Raw genomic sequence first — 21,629 nt, 5'->3', positions numbered from 1 at the left:
GCATTTTATCCTGAGTGAACTCTCTGTCACCCCACCCCTTGCAGGAATTTGGATTTTAAGGATGCCCTAAAAAGAGATAGTTGTGGAAAAAGAAAATAAGAACTGTTTGTTGAAAATACAATACTGATGAGATAGGGTGATTAGAGTATTTTTTATCTCTCTCAGACTTTCCTTGGCCAAGTTACTTTTGATAAGTTACTTTGGGCTTTTAAGCTGTGTTAATTTTCTTGGTTTGAAAAGCATGGGCCCCAAAGCACATTAGTAAAGTGCTTAGAGTTATTCAAACAAAGGTGAAGATACATTTTTCTTTTCTTTTTTTCCCATAGCTCAGAGTATCTAAAGGGAAAACCAAGCAAATATCAGCAGTATATAATAATGGATTCCAAATTGGAAAAAAAAAATCACTCATATAAACCACAAGAATGCAGAGCTTCCGTGTGAAAGTTCCTCTTCCACTTGGGAAATGGCATTCTTTATATTGGGTTTCCCTGGTAGCTCAATACACTCCAGTATTCTTAGGCTTCCCTTGTGGCTCAGCTGGTAAAGAATCCGCCTGCTAATGCAGGAGACCTGGGTTCCATTCCTGGGTTGGAAAGATCCCCTGGAGAAGGGAAAGGCTACCTACTCCAGTATTCTGGCCTGGAGAATTCCCTGGACTGTATAGTCCATGGGGTTGCAAAGAGTTAGACATGACTGAGTGACTTTCACATTCTCTATATTACATTCATTACCTACAGCCAAATTTTTCTGGGATTTGGGCCTTGGCTTGGATTATGTAAAACCCACCATTGAACTACTCAGCCGTTTTGATCTTGTGCATTTTTTAAAACACAAGAGAGTGAAAAATGAGTCAAATGAAAATCTGAAAAGTTTAGTTTCTTGGATGATAAGGCATCTACAGGGTTTCCTTAATTTTGATTTGCCTGAAGAAAACTGGTCTTAGATTTGTACTGGTTTCAAAGCTTGAGTGTGTTATGTGTAAAGGAGAAAATACACTTTGTTCAATCCACAGATTTTAGATACATGAAATTTAATTTGTCTTGTATGGTATTTATTCTAATTCTTGTTAAAGCCAAGAGTCTGCTATTGCCTTTTCCTTAGCACAGAGAAACTATTAGCTTAAATTTCAAGTATAGTAATATCTGTGAAAATTTCAGATTATCAATGGCAGCAACATAATACAGTGAAGAGAACATGAATTTTGGGGACAAATTGACCTAAGTTGAAATCTTGACTTTACGTCTTAATAACTTTATCTTTAAGTAATTAATTGAAATCTTCATAGTCTTACTTTCCTCAGTTTTAAACTGAGAATTATGTTATTGAATTGAACTACATAAAAATTCCAATGTTGAAACATTTTGACTTAAAAAAATGGCAATTTTGCATAGGTTAACCTTATTTTCTCTTTTATAGGATTATTATTATTACTGATTTGAGATAAGCATAAAGTAGGATGAGGAAGAAATGAATTATGTTTCTTACCTTCCTTCTGATGCCAAGTGATAGTAGACAAATTCATGAAAATGCTAGACTCATTTCTTTCAGGAAAAACTGTTGAAGTTCAGAATGTTTTTATATTGAAATATATTTGTAAACGTTTCCTAATAACTGAAAGTTTCCTAAGTAAACTAAGAGAAGTTAATGTCCAATTTTGTGGAAATGTATAAATTCTGAAGAATTGGGTTGGCCAAAAAGTTCAAGTTTTTCCATAGGATGGTATGGAAAAACCCAAACGAACTTTTTGGTCAACTCAATATTTAAGATGATAGTTTGCAAATTATAGTATATGTTTTTTTTTCTTCTTTATGATTTCAAAATGATTTGACTGCTCAATTGTGTTCGACTCTTCACGACCTTTGGACTGTAGCTTGCCAGGTTCCTCTGTCCATGGGATTGTCCAGGCAAGAATACTGGAATGGGTTGCCATTTCTTCCTGCAGAGGATCTTCCCGACCCAGGGACTGAACCGGAGTCTCCTGCGTCTCGCTCATTATAGGCAGATTCTTTACCTCTGAGCCGTTGGGGACTGTCACAATTAATTGCTTTTCAATTGGCAGTAGTTTTCAAATTTTAGCTCCAAATTTGTTTATCTTTTTAAAACTTTCCGTTGAGCAAATCAAAGATTGAGGTTCATATGAAGAAGACCAATTTCATAGGACACTAGCAATAGATCCTCTCTGGAAAAACAAAGGATTTAAAAAACCTATGTTTCTGCTATTGGGTAGAGAGCGTTTAAATATATACCTTAGCTTGCAGCACCCAGTCTTCATAGGTCTGTGCAAGGCCCCTGCTTTCTTTCTTACTGTTTATTTGTCTACTAATTCCTTAATCACTCCTTGATCTGCAATCCTGTTTTCCTCCCAACATTGGCAACTTTTCTAATAGTGTGTGGACATGTATCCTTCTGTTGGTGTTTTATATGCATGTAGTTTTTGCTTGCTTTTTTAATCCACGAGAATGGCTTTGTGCTAAGGACTTACTCTCTTTCTTGCTTTTCTTCATTTGGTATTGTGTTTCAAGGGCTTCCTTGGTGGCTCAGTGGTAAAGAATCCGCCTGCCAATGCAGGAGATGTGGATTCAATTCCTGGGCTGAACAGATCCTCTAGAATTAAGAAATGGCAACCCACTCCAATATTCTTGCCTAGAAAATCCCATGGACAGAGGAGCCTGGTGGGCTACAGTCCATGGGGTCACAAAATTCAGACATGACTTAGTGACTAAACAGTAACAACAAATTATGTTTCAGAGTCTCTCTATGCGACTGTGCATTTCTTCGGTCCTTTGCCTCTAGCTGCGATGGCACCCCACTCCAGTACTCTTGCCTGGAAAATCCCATGGATGGAGGAGCCTGGTAGGCTGCAGTCCATGGGGTCGCGAAGAGTCAGACACGACTGAGTGCCTTCACTTTCACTTTTCACTTTCATGCATCGGAGGAGGAAATGGCAACCCACTCCAGTGTTCTTGCCTGGAGAATCCCAGGGACGGGGGAGCCTGGTGGTCTGCCGTCTATGGGGTCGCACAGAGTCAGACACGACTGAAGCGACTTAGCGGCAGCAGCCTGCCACATTTTACTTGCTTGTCCTCCTAGAAATAGACAACGTATTCCCCACTACTTCAAGAGACATCATGATGAACACAGAGCATGCTATTACAGTGTGAATATTTTAAGGTAGTTTACTAGTTTTATAATTAAAAACTGCCTACTGGGTTTTCTTGAGATGGAAGACTACAAATTTGTTCATATTGTAACAAATATAAAATTTTGGAATTTATTATAATGGTTTTAGTTAGATGACGATAGCGGAGGTGATATCACACAGGGTACAGTTCTAAAAAAATAAGACATTTGATTATAATAGCTTGTTTTCAATGAGAAATCTTAGGGATAGTGGGTGGCTGAAGGGATTAATGCGGTGAGTGTTTTAATTATTATTTAATTTCTGTATTTACATGGCTTCTTTCTTAGGTATTACCCATACTGTTAACCATCTAAACAAAAGATAGCCATATTAACAGTTACAGTAAAAGGATCAACAGCAAAAGAACATCGGATTTTGAAATACTGGGAAACTGAACAAACCAAGGAGAGAACATTAAAACAGTAGGTGAATACAGTGAAATGAGTTACAGAAAAGACAGGTTAAACAAAGTTGTGTTACAGCAATTCACTAGCTTTCTGAGCTGTAAAGTATTAACAGAGAACTTGCACCTGCCTAAAGGAGAAGGAAATGGCCAGCCTTTCCAGTGTTCTTGTCTAGGAAATTCCATGGACAGAGGAGGCTGTGGTGGCTGGTGGCTGTGGTCCATGCGGTTGCAAAGAGTCAGATATGGTTAAGTGACTAAACACCACCACCAACCCAAAAGACTAACCAAGGTTAGAAAGGTTAGGAGCGTGGAGTGTCAGTGGAGGATTGTTTGGTTTGTTTTTTGTTGTTTTGTTTTGTACATGGCAGCATATCAGCATTTTATTTACTAATATTTTAATACATGTTGAAATCCTTTTCTTTTTTTTTTCAGAAACTGTTAATTAAGTGTCTTAACAGCATATAAACTAATCACACTGTAAGAAATATAATATGGCACTTGAATAATATTCAGCTTGAATAATCTTTAATGTTTGGGCCTCTTAAGCGTTAAAGAATTAGTAATTTTATCTCTTAGCCCTCCCATGCCCTCAGTAGTTCTTCTTTACAATACCTGGAGCCCTTTGTTCCCTTGGTAGCTCTCTGTCACTCATGATTTACCTTCTTCCCTGTTCCTATCCTGTCCTGTCTTGTCCTATTGATCCTGTGCTTTAAATGAACATCTTTCCATTTATCTGAAGGTTAGAATAAAAGAGGTCAGCAAGTTAATGTCCTTCTGAAAGCTTCCTCTTTAAGCCATGAAAATATGAAGCTAATGTATAAAATTAAGGAAAACAATAGGAAATACACAAAAATAAAAATGAAAATTGCCCCTTATTTTCATTTAAAGGTAATATTCCTCCTCCTCAAGTTATACTTTTAAGACATTCCGCCTTTCTTTTCTTTAGAAAATAATTTTCTTTTGACTTCCATATGAATTAAATATTTTTTCATATATATTTTTCATATTTATCCCTTTGAATATAAGGGAAAATGCAGAAAAGTAATTTATATCTCAGCATCCATACATACCCATGGTTAACATTTTAATGTGTTTTTTAAATTCAAATTTTTAAAAATAACAATGTGATCATTTCAAATAAACAGTTTTGTACTCTCTTTTAAAAATATAACATTAAATATCACATCAGATTTATCCCTGTAATCACAAGCTGTTACACATGCATTATTTATTTTTAATATTTTACTGAAGGAATAAAAACACACCTCACTTAAACATTCTTATATTTTTGGACATTCAACTGGCTTTTGTTACTTCACTTACCTAGAAAACGCTGTGAAAAACATCATTGTGTAGAATACCCCTTTGGGTATGTCCTTTGGGTATATTATTAGAATTTCAAAGTATGCTAACCCATTTCATTTATTGTGAATTTTTATTTATCCATTTGATTCTTGGTGCTCAATTATTAACTGTATTACATTTCAAAATACCCACCTCCCTATGAATGCCAATAACACAAAATTAGAAACTTCTTTTAACTTCTAAGAGATAACCAACTGTATGTATAAAATCTATGTCAATTTCTATACCTATGTTTATGCTTGTATATGTAGATTAACATTTGTATACATGCATATTCTTAATTCAATAATATCACATTTTTTATTATTATTTTTATTATTTTATTCTATTATATGTTACTTTATTTTTAATGGCTACATAGTAGCACATAATGTGTATGATAATTTGTTTTATATTTCTCTGCTGTTGACCTTTTTAATTTTATTCATTGTATCACAGACTGTACTGCAGTGAATATTTTAGAAATTTATATGTATCCTTGGTTCATTTGTTTGCTATTTTCTTTCTTAAGAAAGTTCAGGCTGTGATATTTTAATCTTACTTACTGTTAGGAGAAAAAAATTAAACTTTATTTACATTTTTCTTTACCAATATATCACATTATATTCGATTTACTCTATTCTACCAGCAGATGGACTAATATGGCCACTGTATGTTGACCAATTAAACAATGAAGAGTTTGGTAGAAGACTCTAATACTTAAATACGTGTGCAACAGGAAGTTAGGTGAATGATCCATAACAAATGACCCATTCATTCAGTCCGTCTTCATCTTACCTGCTCTGTTAGGTGTGTGCGCCTTTGGCTCCCCAGGTGGTGCTAGTGGTGAAGAGCCTGCCCACCAGTGCAGGAGACGTAAGAGATGCGGGCTCGATCCTGGGTCAGGGAGGTCCCCGAAGAAGGGAATGGCAACCCACTCCAGTATTCTTGTCTTGAGAATCCCACGGACAAAGGAGCCTGGTGGACTACAGTCCATAGCGTTGTGCAAAGTTGGACATGACTGAAGTGACCTAGCACACATGCAATGTATCCCGAGTTCTTACTCTTAGAATTGATAACTTCTTGAAGCTATATGCATAAAATATATATATATGTATGTGTATATATATATATATTTTTTTTTTTTCAAAGAAACACTAGGAGAAAGCCTGATTCTAAGTTGGAAGTTATGGTTAAATGATGCTGAATTAGCCAAAATTGCTAGTATTTTGAAGACAGAGATGGAACTTAAAGACACTGTTATAGATTCAATTGAAAATGTTATTAACAAATAGGATTTAATTCAGCAGTTGTAAGATAGATATGTTTAAGTAGGTTATGCTTGACAGACATGTGAAAAAAATCTTAATGTTGAATATCCTATATTCAATATATGAGTTTTAATATATATTGTTATGCATAGTCTGATTAAAATTCTAACCAAGTGAGTAGGTACCACTAATGTGAGTATTGTTTTCTTCCAAAAGTTACTCCATATGCTCAGGTTATTGGTATATCTGTTTTGGCTTATACATTTTAGGAGGAATTTTGATAAATTGAAAATGGTGTAAAGATGTGGAAGAACCATACAAGAAGGAAGAGTAGCTTAGAGGTAACTATATAGTCAGCAATTGTGATCAGATGTTCTGAATCTGTGATGATGGAACAACAAGTCTTCCTCCACTTTTTAGCCAACCAGTCTCTGCAAAATACATTTCATTCCCCAGTGTTTTTGTGTCGGAGGAGGAAGATGTAATAATGACGTACAATCCAATGGTCTGTAACTCCTGAGGCCCTTGTTGTTGGGCCTTAGAAAGGAGTGGAGACAGAGACAGGTGTGAGTATCCACAGTCATGTCATAGATGAATTGTAAAAATTCCATTTTAATAATGTTTGTCAGCTAAAGAGGTCAACTGATTTTCACTTGATACGTGTTCACCTTTTAGAACAGTTCCATGAAGGAAAGTGGAGGGCATTTTTATTGCTGTTCTGTTAAATTCTTCAGTGCTCAGTTTTGGAGACTAGTGACCTTGGCAGAGGTCACAGGTGGTAGGTGTGGTAAAGATTTCATACCTTTTAATTGGTGACCGTTCACTAGACAGCATTGCCTTTAAAAACCCATGAATGTGTTTGTGTGCAGTTCTGACTACCATTTACATTGAATTAAGTTTTCCCAGACAGACGCAAAGTCTAGAAGTGAATCTCTTCTGCTCTCCAGGCTTTTGGCACAGGAAAGACAGCAGAGAAAATCAGGACAGAACTGTCCTATGTCAGTCTTGCTTTCTTCTCTCTGTAGTAGCTAAATTTCTTTCTGATTCAGTCGATTTCTAAGGAAAGACCACATTCTCACTGAAAATGGAAGGAAGTTCATTTCTAGAAAGTGCAGAATGAAGTATGTTGTTGTTTTAGTCGCTAAGTCGTGTCCCACTCTTTGCGACCCCATGGACTAGAGTTGGCCAGGCGTCCCTGTCCATGGCATTTCCCAGGCAAGAGTACTGGAGTGGGTTGCCATTTCCTTCTCCAGAGGGATCTTCCTGACCCAAGGATCCAACCCACTTCTCCTGCATTGGAAGGCAGATTCCTGATCACTGAGTCACCTGGGAAGCTCTAGAATAAAGTATGATGACATATAAAAAGGAAAGATTTGAGTTAAACATAAAATTTCTGGATAAAGTATCAGAATCAACATTACACTTTTGGTGGCCCCTTAAGTTATACGGGAAAACATTTTCTCCAAGCATCCTTCTTTCAAACTTCTTTTACAGACAGTGTTTTAAAAAAAGGCAGTTTATAGATAGGAAGAAAGGCCAACCTGAGTCAAAAATTACATCATAGTTGAAAGTCTCCAGGCAGTAAGTTGACAGAAACCAGCTAGGATCATTTGGAATGAATGAAAGTTTTTTTATTATGGCATGAAGGGGCATTCATGAGCTTTTGGATATACCCCAAGAGCCCTGAATTGGTAGCTTTTATTGGGATTTATTGAGAAATAATTACTCCAATTATTATTAACTACTTTCTGGTTGCTCATGACACATTATTCATTATTGTTTCCATGTGAACCTTATGAAAATAGGTAATCCACGTTTGAAGTAGCTCTTCCTTGAAATATATTTTTGTCCATAAGTGCAATCTTGCTCACATGGAATGTTCATCATATTCTAAATTAATATCCTTATCATAAATTATTATTGGTTTAAACCAAACATTTAAATTAGAGCCACAGTTTTCATTTATAGATACAGCAAAAATAAATTGTTCTGATTTTCTGCCATGAGCCCTTTTATTTACTATAAAGGCAATAAAAAATGCCTACCATTGCCTTGCAAATCATATAGACAACCTCATATTTTATGAGGTTGTCTCTTCTTGCTCATGTATTTGTCTCATGACTACTTTCTTTGGCTTTCACTGCTAAAGGAACATTTTCCCCAAGGAATATTTTTTTGAAATAATTTTCTTTAGTTTTGACCATGCATTTTTGAGGTTCCTAAGAATAGGGGTCAGTTTGGGCTTTTCCACTTACTATACTGCCCCTTTCTAGCTTTGTGGGGGAAGATAAGCATGTGATAAATAGGTAAACCATTACAATGTATTGGGTCAAGTGTTTCAAAATAGGTATAGATAGCGAAAGGCAAAAGGGAAACTTTGAGAAAGATGCCTCAACTTTTTCAGGATATTGGAAAAGGAGAAAACTTTGGAGATGTAAATGAGGATACTGTTGGGGATGTTGGCTTTAGGAAGGCCTCCGTGAGAAAATGAGCCTTGGGCTGAGACTTGAGGAATAATGGGAGTTCATCTGATAGCATAGAGGTAGTTAGACGAGGTGTAATGGCATCATGATAGAAGAAAGGCAACAGCTAAGCTGCAGGTAGGGAACTGAGATATGCAATAAAGTGTGCAATCGCTGGTCAGGATAATGCATCCAGGAGCTGAACTGAGATATATAATGCAAAAGTGCATTATAACTGAGTGCCCTTATGGTTTCAGCAATTTGGCTTATTTACAGGCTTCTAGTATAAGCTGGATCAACAAGAAGGTTGGACTTGATGACAGTCCATCAGAGAGCTACAGCGGCCCTTAGCGTTTTCTTCACATTGGGTGTTGCTCAGTTCGATACAGAAGATCCCAGTGCCTAGAGTGGTGGGTGTTGGGGAAGTGGAGACACGATTCGTATCTCGGGAAACTTGGTTTGATGGAAAGACCAGGTCCTGGGTTCTCATCCTAGCTGTGAACTAGATAGATCTCTTGGGTAATCACTTTTGGTTTTGGTTCTTTTTTCTTTATTTCCAAAATGAGGGCATGAAAGGATCATCTCAGAGGCTCACTCATTCGGGATCCACCATACATTAATTGCATTCCTACTAGTTACCTGGAACGCTCTTTATTTCTTTAGATACACCTGAGTGGAGTAAAGCTCATCTCCTATAGCTCCAAGCAGAGCTGAGGATGAAAAGACAGTCTTGGAAAGAGTGATTTTTAAGAAACTCTGCCCTACTTTTGCCTGGAAAATCCCATGGACGGAGGAGCTTGGTAGGCTGCAGTCCATGGGGTCGCTAACAGTCGGACATGACTGAGCGACTTCACTTTGACTTTTCACTTTCATGCATTGGAGAAGGAAATGGCTACCCACTCCATTGTTCTTGTCTGGAGAATCCCAGGGACAGGGGAGCCTGGTGGGCTGCCGTCTATGGGGTCGCACAGAGTCAGAGACAACTGAAGCGACTTAGCAGCAGCAGCAGCCCTAAGAGCATTTAAATTCTATAACTAGACCTAGTTTGTAGATGGCCAGAGATGGGACCATAATAATAGCTTCTGTTAACTTCTTATTTGCCAGATACTGTACTTAATATATGTACACAATTAATATATATTAATATATAATTAATATATGTGCAATATATATATATAATTACCCTTTGGGGATATTATTTTATTTTTCGTTTTATAGATGAGGAACATGAGACAGAAAGGGTAAGAATATTACCTAAGGCCACACCACTATTAGTTTGATGCAAAAGTAATTGCAGTTTTTGACCGTGAATTTTAAATCATTATTACAAGGTTCAAACACATCTTTATTCAAAATTGGAATCATTACAATCAACACATTTTTGCCAATGAGAAATAAGTTTGTTTATTCCTGTAGCATAAAAATCCATGCTTCAGGGACTCTTTGGAAAACATTTTCTGCCTCCTACTGGCTGTGGAAGCGTTTTCCCTGAAAAAAGTTGTCGAGATGCTTGAAGAAGTGGTAGTCTGTTGGTGAAAGGTCAGGTGATTATGGTGGATGAGGCAAAACTTCATACCCCGATTCGTTCAATTTTTGAAGCATTGGTTATGAGAAGTGAAGCATTGGGCCCTTTCTGTTGACCAATACCAGCTGTAGGCGTTGCAGTTTTTGGTGCATATCATTGATTTGCTGAGCATACTTCTTAGATATGATGGTTTTGCCGTATTCAGGAAGTGGATCAGATGGGCAGCGAATCACCGAACAGTGACTGTGACCTTTTTTTGATGCAAGTTTGGCTTTGGGAAGTGTTCTGGAGCTTCTTCTTGGTCCAGCCACTGAACTGGTCATTTTTGTTAGTTGTTATATAAAATCCACTTTTTGTTATACGTCACAATCCGATCCAGAAATGGCTCATTGTTTTTGCATAGAATAAGAGAAGATGACATTTCAAAACGACGATTTTTTTTTTTAAATTTCCGGCCAGCTCATGAGGCACCCACTTATTGAGCTTCTTCACCTTTCCAATTTCATTCAAATGCTGAATGACCATAGAATGGTCGACATTGAGTTCTTTAGCAACTTCTCATGTAGTTGTAAGAGGATCAGCTTCAATGATTGCTCTCAATTGGTTGTTGTCAACTTCTGATGGGCAGCTACTATGCTCCTTATCTTCTAGGCTCTTGTCTCCGTTGCAAAACTTCTTGAACCACCACTGCACTATAAATTTATTAGCAGTTCTTGGGACAAATGCATGGTTGATGATGAGAGTTGTCTCTTCGCTTTAGACCCGTTTTGAACTCAATAAAGAAAATTGGTTGAATTTGCTTTTTGTCTACCATCATTTCCGTAGTCTAAATAGAAAATAAACAGCAAGAAACAAGTAACTAGCAAAAAAGCATGAAACAAGAAATGTGCATTAACATGATTATAACATAACCACATTTATTTAAGAATGTATTCCACTATCAAATGGCAAATTTCTTTTTTTTTTAATTTATCAAAAAATGTTTTATTTTATTCAACAAAAAAATATTTTCTGAGAACCTATTATGTACCAGTATTATACTAGGCATGGGAAATATTTCGTTGGCCAAAAAGCTCATTCAGGTTTTTTCCATAAAATCTTATGGAAAACCCAAAAGACTTTTCTGGCCAACCTAATACAATGGAGAACAAGCCACCTTGTCAGATTCTTTTTTTTTTTTTAATTTAATTTTATTTTTAAACTTTACATAATTGCATTAGTTTTGCCAAATATCAAAATGAATCTGCCATAGGTATACATGTGTTCCCCATCCTGAACCCTCCTCCCTCCCCATACAGTGCAAAAACTGAAATTGTATTTTCATCAACGTAATAGTAAAAGTATTTAAACTCAGGTCTGTCTGTCTTCAAAGTGAGAGGTCTGTCTGTCTGCAAAGTGATTCTAAAACAATGACCACCAAACCTGATTGTACCTACTGCAGGAACACCTACAGATCTAAAGAATCAGAATTTCAGAAGGTACAACAGAGATAATATTTGTTTTTAAATAATCCATCAAGTAATTTTAATGTGTGATTAGAGAAATATTAGATAAAGATTTATATAAAATGACAGGAAAATCCAGTGGTTGAATAAAAGGCTAACCAACTGGAAGAATAAGGATGTTTTCTGGTTTATTTAGAAAGAGCATTTGAATTCACATCCCTGTTCTGATGAGCAGCATGTTCTGTTCTTAAGGAAGTAACCGAGAGCATGAAGGGAGGCCTGGGTTCCAGAACTGTGTCTTTATGAACTAACTAGCAATGCAGACAGAGGCAAAAAGGTTGACCTGTATGACATGTAAGGCCTCATGAAAGAGCTAAGTTCTATGATTATACAAATAATTAAGAATTAGGTGTTGTGTAAGCTTTATTCCGGTGGGCTGCTGTCTCTGGGGTCGCACAGAGTCGGACACGACTGAAGCAACTTAGCAGCAGCAAGCTTTATTTGGTTTGATTAAAAATATTTCCTTGGAGAAAAAGAGTTAATAAAATTGACCTCAACGAGTACAAATTTACATAATTTTTGACAAACATAAAATACCAGGTCAAAATATAAAAAAATCTTTTGTAAACCTCTACGCTAATTTTTTTTTTTATTCTTTTCCTTGAAATGACTAATTGTTGACTCACCAAGAGGTAACTAAGAAAATGACTAATTATTAAAGATTACTAATAATACTACTCTGGCCTTTTCAGATCCTTTTGGACACCAGTTATACCTAGATATTTACATGTGGAATGTCATTTATATTTCCCTAAAATTGCTGAGAAAATTCCCAGCTGAGAGAAAAATGTTCATTTTGTTTATTTACCAGAAAAGGTAGTTTGCAAGCCCTCTCTAAAGTCAACTATTTCAGCAGAATTTTGTTACAGTTTAATAGCTCTGTCAAAAGCTTGGTTGAAGATGAGGAAAACGTGAATGTAAAATTTTCAGCTAAGGCAAATTTGGAAGGAAAAGTAAAACTAGAGCGTTCACTTCTAATATAATACAATGGGCTAACACTAATAAAATCTTACATTTATGTACCTGCTCTCTCACACTTCTCTCCGCCCCCCCATTTTTTTTTCATTGCAGGATAGAGGGGTTGTTTCTTGATAGCAATTCATGTGAGAAAACTGTAAACACAAGATGAGTCATTATGCAACATAGTTCCACACAATATAACAGTCTTGGAATCAGCAGAACTTGCCCTTAGTGAGAGAGAGCATAATCTTAACTACTGAATTCTGGTAAATTGGAAAAGGTCACTGAGATGATTGTTGTTGTTCAGTCGCAAAGTGATGTCCGACTCTTTGCAACCCCATGGACTGCAGCACGCCAGGCATCCCTGTCCCTGACTGTCTTCAGAGTTTGCTCAAATTTGAGCAAATTTGCTCCATTGAGTTGGTGATGCCATCCAACCATCTCATTCTCTGTCATCCTCTTCTCTTCCTGCCTTCACTCTTTCCCAGCTTCAAGGTCTTTTCCAATCAGTCAGCTCTTTGCATCAGGTGGCCAAAGTATTGGAGCTTCAGCTTCAGCATCAGTCCTTCCAATGAATATTCAGGGTCAATTTCTTTTAGAACTGACTGGTTTGATTTCCTTGCTGTCCAAGGGATTTTCAAGACCAACACCACAGTTTGAAAATATCAATTCTTCAGTGCTCAGCCTTCTTTATGGTCCAATTCTCATATCCATACATAACTACTGGAAAAACCATAGCTTTGACTAGATGGACTTTTGATGGCAAAGTGATGTTTCTGCTTTTTAATAATACACTGTCTAGGTTAGTCATAACTTTTCTTAAAAGGAGCAAGCGTCTTAATTTTGCAGTTGCAATCACTGTCCCAGAGAAGGCATTGGCGCCCCACTTCAGTACTCTTGCCTGGAAAATCCCATGGATGGAGGAGCCTGGTGGGCTGCCGTCTATGGGGTCGCACAGAGTTGGACACGACTGAGCAACTTCACTTCCACTTTCATGCATTGGAGAAGGAAATGGCAACCCACTCCAGTGTTCTTGCCCGGAGAATCCCAGGGATGGGGAGCCTGGTGGGCTGCCATCTATGGGATTGCACAGAGTTGGTCGGACACGACTGAAGCGACTTAGTAGCAGCAGCAGCAGCAGCAGCAGTAGCAGCAGCAGTCACCATCTACAGTGATTTTTGGAGCCCTAGAAAATAAAATCTGCCGCTGTTTCCATCTATTTGCCATGAAGTGATGGGACCAGATACCATGGTCTTAGGTTTTTGAATGTTGAGTTTTAACCCACTTTTTTCATTCTCCTCTTTCACCTTTATCAAGAGTTTAGTTCCTTTATCGTTTCTGCCATAAGGGTTGTGTCATCTGCATATCTGAGGTTATTGATATTTCTCCCAGCAATCTTGATTCCAGCTTGTGATTCATCCAGCCCAGCATTTTGCATGATGTACTCTGCATATAAGTTGAATAAGCAGGGTAAGAATATACAGCTTAACATACTCCTTTCCAAATGTTGAACAGTCTGTTGTTCCATGTCTGATTTTTTTAAAATTTTATTTTATTTAACTTTATAATATTGTTTTGGTTTTGCCATATATCAAAATGAATCTGCCACAGGTATACATGTGTTCCCCATCCTGAACCCTCCTCCCTCCTCCCTCCCCATACCATCCCTCTGGGTCATCCCAGTGCACCTGCCCCAAGCATCCAGTATCGTGCATCAAACCTGGACTGGCGATTCGTTTCATATATGATATTATACATATTTCAATGCCATTCTCCCAAATCATCCCATGTCTGATTTTAACTCTTGCTTCTTAACCTGCATACAGGTTTCTCAGGAGATGGGTAAGGTTGTCTGGTATTCCCATCTCTTTAAGAATTTTCCACGGTTTGTTGTGATCCACACAGTCAAAGGCTTTAGCATAATCAATGTAGCAGAAAGTAGATTTTTTTGGGGGGAATTCCATTGCTTTCTCTATGATCCAACAGATTTTGGCAATTTGGTCTCTGGTTCTTCTGCCTTTTCTAAATCCAGCTTGTACCTCTGGAAGTTCTCAGTTCACATATTGCTGAAGCCTAGCTTGAAAGATTTTGAACATTAACTTGAACATTACATAGCATATGAAATGAGCACAATTGTCTTATAGTTTGAACATTTTTTGGCATCCCTTTCTTTGGAATTGGAGTGAAAACTAAACTTTTCCAGTCTTATGGCCACTACTGAGTTTTCTAAATTTGCTGGCATATTGAGTGCAGCATTTTCACAGCATCATCTTCTAGGATTTGAAATAGCTCAGTTAAAATTCTTTCACCTCCACTAACTTTGTTCGTAGTAATGCTTCCTAAGCCCACTTGACTTCACACTTCAGGATGTCTGGCACTAGGTGACTAACCACAGCATCATGTTTTTCTGGGTCATTAATACCTTTTTGTATAGCTCTTCTGTGTATTCTTGCCATCTCTTTTTAATCTCAGCTGCTTCTGTTTAGTCCTTGCTGTTTCTGTCCTTTATTGTGTCCATGTTTGCTTAAAATTTTCCCTTGGTATCTCCAGTTTTCTTGAAGAGATCTGTGGTCTTTCCCATCTATTGTTTTCCTTTATTTGTTTGCATTGTTCTCTTAAGAAGCCTTTCTTATCTCTCCTTGCCATTCTCTGGAACTCTGCATTAAGTTGGGTATATCTTTCCCTTTCTCCTTTGCCTTTCTCTTCTCTTCTTTTCTCAGATACTTGTTCGTAAGGCCTCCTCAGACAACTCCTCTGAGACAACTCCTCAGACAACTGCGTTTCCTTTTCCTTGGGGATCGTTTTGGTCATTGCCTCCTGTGCAATATTACAAACTTCTATCCATAGTTCTTCAGGAATTCTGTCTACCAGGTCTTCCCCATTAAATCTGTTTGTCACTTTTACTATATAATCATAAAGGATTGGATTTGGACCATACCTGAATGGTCTAGTGTTTTTCACTACTTTCTTCATGGGGGGAATCTTAAAATTATCGCAAGAGTTTTAGAGGCCTAAACAATTGTGTTAACCCAAAGAAAACAAGAGTGAGCTAGAAAATCATCCTATTTTTCTTTTCCATTTTTTGGCAGTGCCATGTGGGATGTAAGATCTTAGTTCGCATTAGGAGTCGAGCCCACACCTCTGCATTGGAAGCACAGTCTCAACCACTGGACTGCCAGGGAGGTCTTGAAGCCATCCTAGTTTTAGCTTCAGTTTTTTAATGTCTATTTTAGAATATTTTTATCCAGAGTGGCCTTGTGGGTAGAAGTTATACAGACACATATTTCATGTAAGTGTAAGAAAACAAAATAGATGTTTTTGATGGTAGAACTGTTTGCTCTCTCTGGACATATTCAACAAAGGGTGTGGATTGCCTTTGGTTAGGACTCTCATGAGAGTAGACACTGGGTTGACGGTGGCATGTGGGTTAGACCATTTTAGTTCTCCGATTTTAGATGTATCTGTTTTAGGAAATTATTTAGCAAAATAAACTTACTGATAAATAAACTATTTAGTTAAAACTGAATCCTTTCTATATGTACGGTTCATATATAATTCCATAAAATGTATTTCTTGTCTCAAACAAAATTTCACTATTGTGATGATTAACTGCACAAAGTACTGCCGTTGCCCAAATTATGTTTTTCCAATTAGTTATGCACATTTCATTCAGAGTTATCATTGCCAGATTCTAATGTCTTCTTACCACCTCCCTGCTCATGACATAATGCTCTGCAACTGATTTTAGGATAAACACACACATTCTTAATATGACCTATAAAGTTCAGCAAGGTATAGCCCTACCTGCTTCTCCAGTCTTATGTTATACCATTCTCCATTTCCAATCCAACTATATTGGGCTGCTATTGATTTCTCACCTATACAATGTGCTCCTGTTTTCCGCACATCAGTTTTCATGCTGGGTTATTTTTTTTCATAAATGTTCTTCTTGTTCCTAAATGACTTCTGCTCACCGTTCAGATCTCAATTCACTTTTCATTTAGTCCAGAAAGCCTGCCTGATCTTCCTATTTAGATCACATTCCCTGTTATATATATATGCTCATATTCTGTAGTTCTCATTCACTGCATTGATCTCAGTGTATTTTTTATAATTTACATTTGATTGTGTAGCTGTTTGATTATCATCTGTTTTCCTTACTAAAATATAACATCCTAAGGAAGAAAGCATGTTTTGTTTTACTTAATTACTGAACTCCCTGTACCTTGTGATATGTATGTATCATAATAAATGTATGTTGAATGAATAATATAAGTGGAATAGGTAACACCTACTATGGAAGTACAGAAGAGACTATTTAGAGAAAGGATGTGATATACTGCCCTAATCAATAAGGTAATTTTATATAGTGCTTGCATTTTTTAGACCAGTTTTACTTTTCACAAAAGTCGTGAAAGCTAGGATTATTATAGCACATCATATTATTTTAATTCTATGGATAAGAAAATTTTATTTTTCTTAATTTTACAAATAAGGCCAGTTAACTAGCAAGAAGAATAGTTATTAAGTAACAGATCTAAGATTAAAAAAAGAAAAATGAATGTGTGCTTGAGATTTTAGGAAAATGACCGTGTACTTGTTGTTATACTTAGATACTACATTCTTTTATGTATGTGTGTGTGTTAGTCATTCAGTTGTGTCCTACTCTTTGTGACCCCATGGACTGTAGCTCACTAGGCCTCTCTGTCCATGGAATTCTCCAAGCAAGAATACTGGCATGGGTAGCCATTTGCTTCTCCAGGGGATCTTCCTAACTCAGGGATCAAATCTGGTCTCCTGCACTGCAGGCAGATTCTTTATCATCTGAGCCACCAGGGAAGCCCCACCACGTTCTTTTATAATTTGCTTTATATGGTATCTTTTCTTATAGGACTGTCTTAGTTCAGGCTGCTACAACAAAATACTGGGTGACTTAAACATTTATTTCTTTCAGTTTTGAAGGCTGGAAAGTCTAAGAACAAGACACCTGCAGCTTTGGTGTCTGTTGAGAGCCCTTTTCCTGGTTTGCAGATGGCTTCCTTCTTGCTGTATCCTCAAGGAGGAGAGAGGGAGCGCTGGTCTCTTCCCTCAATGGCAACCCACTCCATTATTCTTGCCTGGAGAATTCCAGGGAGAGAGGAGCCTGCTGTCTATGGGGTCGCACAGATCGGACACGACTGAAGCGATTTAGCAGCAGCAGCAGCAGCAGCAACCCCATCTCATCTCAGGGCTCTATTTTCATGATCTTGTCTAAACCTAATTACCTACCAAAGGCTCCACCTTCAAACACCATCATGATAGGGTTTCAATGTGTATGTTTGGGGGACACAAACATTTAGTCCATAGGAAGGACCAAACTATGTATTATTTATACATACTCTAAAATATTCTAAAATACATTTCTAGTTTTAGAATTTTAAACATGGAATTTTCAGTCACATTTGAGACTTGCCTGCAATGCAGGGGTTCGATCCCTGGGTTAGGAATTTCCCCTGGAGAAGGGAATGGCTACCTATTCCAGTATTTTTGCCTGGAGCATTCCATGGACAGAGGAGCCTGGCAGACTATAGTCAATGGGGTTGCAAAGAGTCAGACACAACTGAGCTTTAAAGCTAACACTTTAACACTTTTTGAGATCTTCACAGGTAAGATTTGAACCATGAAAGTTATGCTGCCATCTAGTGATAACTAACCTGAATGAAATTCGAAAACTAGCATAGCAGGTTAAGCTCTCCAGGAATGGTAGAACATGTCATCCACATAGAATGGGCTGGACACATAACTTAGGCAGACATTTCTTTTTAGTGAACATTTGAAGTAGCTGATTCTTACGAAGATCATGAATTAATAATGACTAAATAAAACAAATCTTAGCTGTAGAATATTACCCATGTAGTAAGTGAATTAGATGGTTTCCTATGATTGTGCCACTTAACTGATATCTGTCTCCGTTTCCTTACTGTCTTGACTGCTTCTGAATGAGAGAATTTTGTACTCTGATAACCTAATAAAAAGGAATTTTCATCTTGGTTTAAAGAGCTAACCATGTTCAGGAACAAACATATATGAGGAAATGAGTTCTTGGTAAAATTTCCAGTTAGATTTTGCAGCATCATAAGGAAGAAGTGGAATGCTAAAATAAGCTTCATTTATCCCAAGTAGACACTTAAAGGCACTTTGAATTAAATTACTGTGATTTAATGTAAACACAGCAATAAAACACTTCCAGATATTCAATAAATGGTTATAAAATACAAAATATATAAGAATTTTCTTTAAAGCACTGAACCCCAAAGAAAATTTGAATAATTTATGTGTATTTCTTAAGACTTGAACATACATGATAGATTTTAGCTGATGTATTTAAGCGAGTTTTTGTCGTAGTACATTAGAACTGCAGATAAAATTATCATTAAAAGCCCTCAAGCTAAAATTTTTTTATATAAACATCCAGATTAAAAAGAGATAACAATTCTTCTATTTCTCTGGAGGCCTAAACAACAAAAACTTATCCCTCTGAAATGATCATTTTGCTCGCAGATGTGAGAAAATTATATTTAACACTTTTTTTTTTTAGATAGTCCATAGAGGATTGTTTCTCTTTGTCCATTTACTGGTATACTCATTGAACTGTATCCCTGAGGTGTTCAAACTCATGGTGGAGAAATAGCCTAATTGGAAAGATTAATTACTTTTCATATAACTCAATGAAAATTATGGCTTTCCTGACCTGGCTTCTTACCCTGTCTCCCCTTCAGGAATAATATTTCATGTGCTGACAGTAAACACTATGTAACAGAGTTGCTATTTTGCCAGGAGTTAAGTTGGGAATTTCAGGATCATGAGCAATTTTAAGCTAAGTAAAGCAGTTGACTTACACCTATTTCTTTTTTAATTAATTAATTAATTTTACTTTACAATATTGTATTCGTTTTGCCATACATTGACTTGAATCCGCCATGAGTGTACATGTGTTCCACATCCTGAACCCCCCTCCCATATCCCTCCCCATCCCTTCCCTCTGGGTCATCCCAGTGCACCAGCCCCGAGCACCCTGTATCATGCATCGAACCTGGACTGGCGATTTGTTTCACAAAAGATATTTTACATGTTTCAATGAAACACATGAAAAGATTCTCAGTGTCACTCATTATCAGAGAAATGCAAATCAAAATCACAATGAAGTACCATTTCACACCAGTCAGAATGGCTGCGATCCAGAAGTCTACAAGCAATAAGTGCTGGAGAGGGTGTGGAGAAAAGGGAACCCTCTTACACTGTTGGTGGGAATGCAAACCAGTACAGCCACTATGGAGAACAGTGTGGAGATTCCTTAAAAAACTGGAAATAGAACTGCCATATGACCCAGCAATCCCACTGCTGGGCATACACACTGAGGAAACCAGAATCAAAAGAGACACGTGTACCCCAATGTACACCTATTTCTTAGTTGATACCCTTAACATAAAGTAGCTTTGTGTTTATTCCAAGACAAGTGCACAAATATGACGCCATGTCTTGTTTTCATGTGACACACTGTTTGTATGAAGAATGTAGATAGTATCAGACAACAGCGGATGTCAATCTAGCAGGAATTTGATTTAAAATTAGTTGCCAAAAAGTACTGGATCATACCAGAGGGGTGTGCTTCTTTGAAAAATACATTGTACAGTGTAGTTATGATCAGCTTTGTATGAAGCACAGATGATCTGGGATCTCTCTTGGTTCTGGGTTAGGGAAGACCCTTTTTTTTTTTTTTTAAATATTGTATTTGCTTATTTTGTTAGTTGAGTTGCAATGTTATGTTAATTTTTTCTGTACAGCAAAGTGATTCAGTTATGCATATATGCTATACATATATGTGTATTCTTTTTCATATTCCTTTCCATTAGTGATTATCACAGGATATCGAATATAGTTCACTGTGCTATATAGTAGGACCTTGTTGTTTATCCATTCTGTATGTAATACTTTGCATCACTAACCCCAAACCCCCAATCCGTCCCTCCTGCACTCCCCTCTGCCTTGGCAACCACAAGTCTTTTCTCTATCTGCAATCTGTTTCTGTTTCATAGATAAGTTCATTTGTATCATATTTTAGACTCCATATATAAGTGATGTCATATGGTATTTGTCTTTCTCTTTCTGACTCACTTCACTTAGTGTGATCATCTCTAGGTCCGTTCAGTCCAGGTTGATACAGATGGCATTATTCCTTTGTTTGGCTGAGTAGTATTCCACTGTATATATGTACCACATCTTTTTCGTGTGGTATCAGGGAAGCATCAGGGAAGAACTTTAGAGGAGGAGTACTTAGGAGGAAGCCTGAAAGGGTGGTGTCAGTTAGGTGGAGAGCTTAAAGGCAGATCCTAGTGTGGAAAGGAGTTATGTGGAGGCTAAGAGTGCTCTAGAGGGTACACAATTGAAAAGACCTTTGTTTGAAATTCTTGTTAACTTATCAGTGAACAAAGGAGTCAACTCTGCACTTGTGTGGATGCACAGAATATTCTGAAACTTTAGGGCTCTTACCACCCAGAACATTATAGGAGGAATGGAATAAGAAATTGACCTTGCCCTGAAATGATGTAATCAGGTGATGAGAACACTAGTAGAAATGAAAGGAGGCTAAGTTTTATGGCAGTGCAGAAGAGAAAGAGTCCAGCTCTCTTTTGGTAAGAGAGAAGGTAGAGGGTTATTCAGGAGCTGGCGTTTGCCATGGTTCTGCAGGGTGAGGTCAGCAGCGTGTTTTTAGTTTACTTGTGTCCTTAACTGTGTTTTGACTCTTGCCTTATTTGTTCAGCTAGGATTGTGTCTAAGCAGAGCCTCTGCATCTGTTCTTAACCTCAACTGCAGCCTTATCCTCTTACCCATGTGCCGCACCCTCCTGGCTTTCCTTCGAGGATCGCAGAAGGTAAGAAAACAAAAAAAAAGTTCTAGTCACTGATTCCAGCATAGCAATTAAGTGTAAAAGTATC

The 21,629-nt window shown here is 37.3% G+C and overlaps 1 protein-coding gene across 3 annotated transcripts in view; it reads left to right on the top strand.

Moving 5' to 3' along the window:
• Window positions 1-21,629, top strand: part of NOX4 (NADPH oxidase 4) — a 181,419-nt gene that overhangs the window by 13,160 nt on the left and 146,630 nt on the right. For 2 of the 3 annotated variants that reach the window (XM_027532138.1, XM_027532139.1), the window contains exon 3: window positions 21,455-21,565. In XM_027532138.1, the coding sequence (XP_027387939.1) occupies window positions 21,455-21,565 (111 nt within the window). The remainder of the gene's footprint in view (window positions 1-21,454; window positions 21,566-21,629) is intronic. The other variant, XM_027532140.1, reaches the window with a different exon arrangement.

Source organism: Bos indicus x Bos taurus, chromosome 29 (assembly GCF_003369695.1).
Source record: "Bos indicus x Bos taurus breed Angus x Brahman F1 hybrid chromosome 29, Bos_hybrid_MaternalHap_v2.0, whole genome shotgun sequence".
Lineage (NCBI taxonomy): Eukaryota > Metazoa > Chordata > Mammalia > Artiodactyla > Bovidae > Bos > Bos indicus x Bos taurus.
The sequence above is the reverse complement of the archived record's forward strand: the minus strand, read 5'-3'. Positions and strand labels throughout refer to the sequence as shown.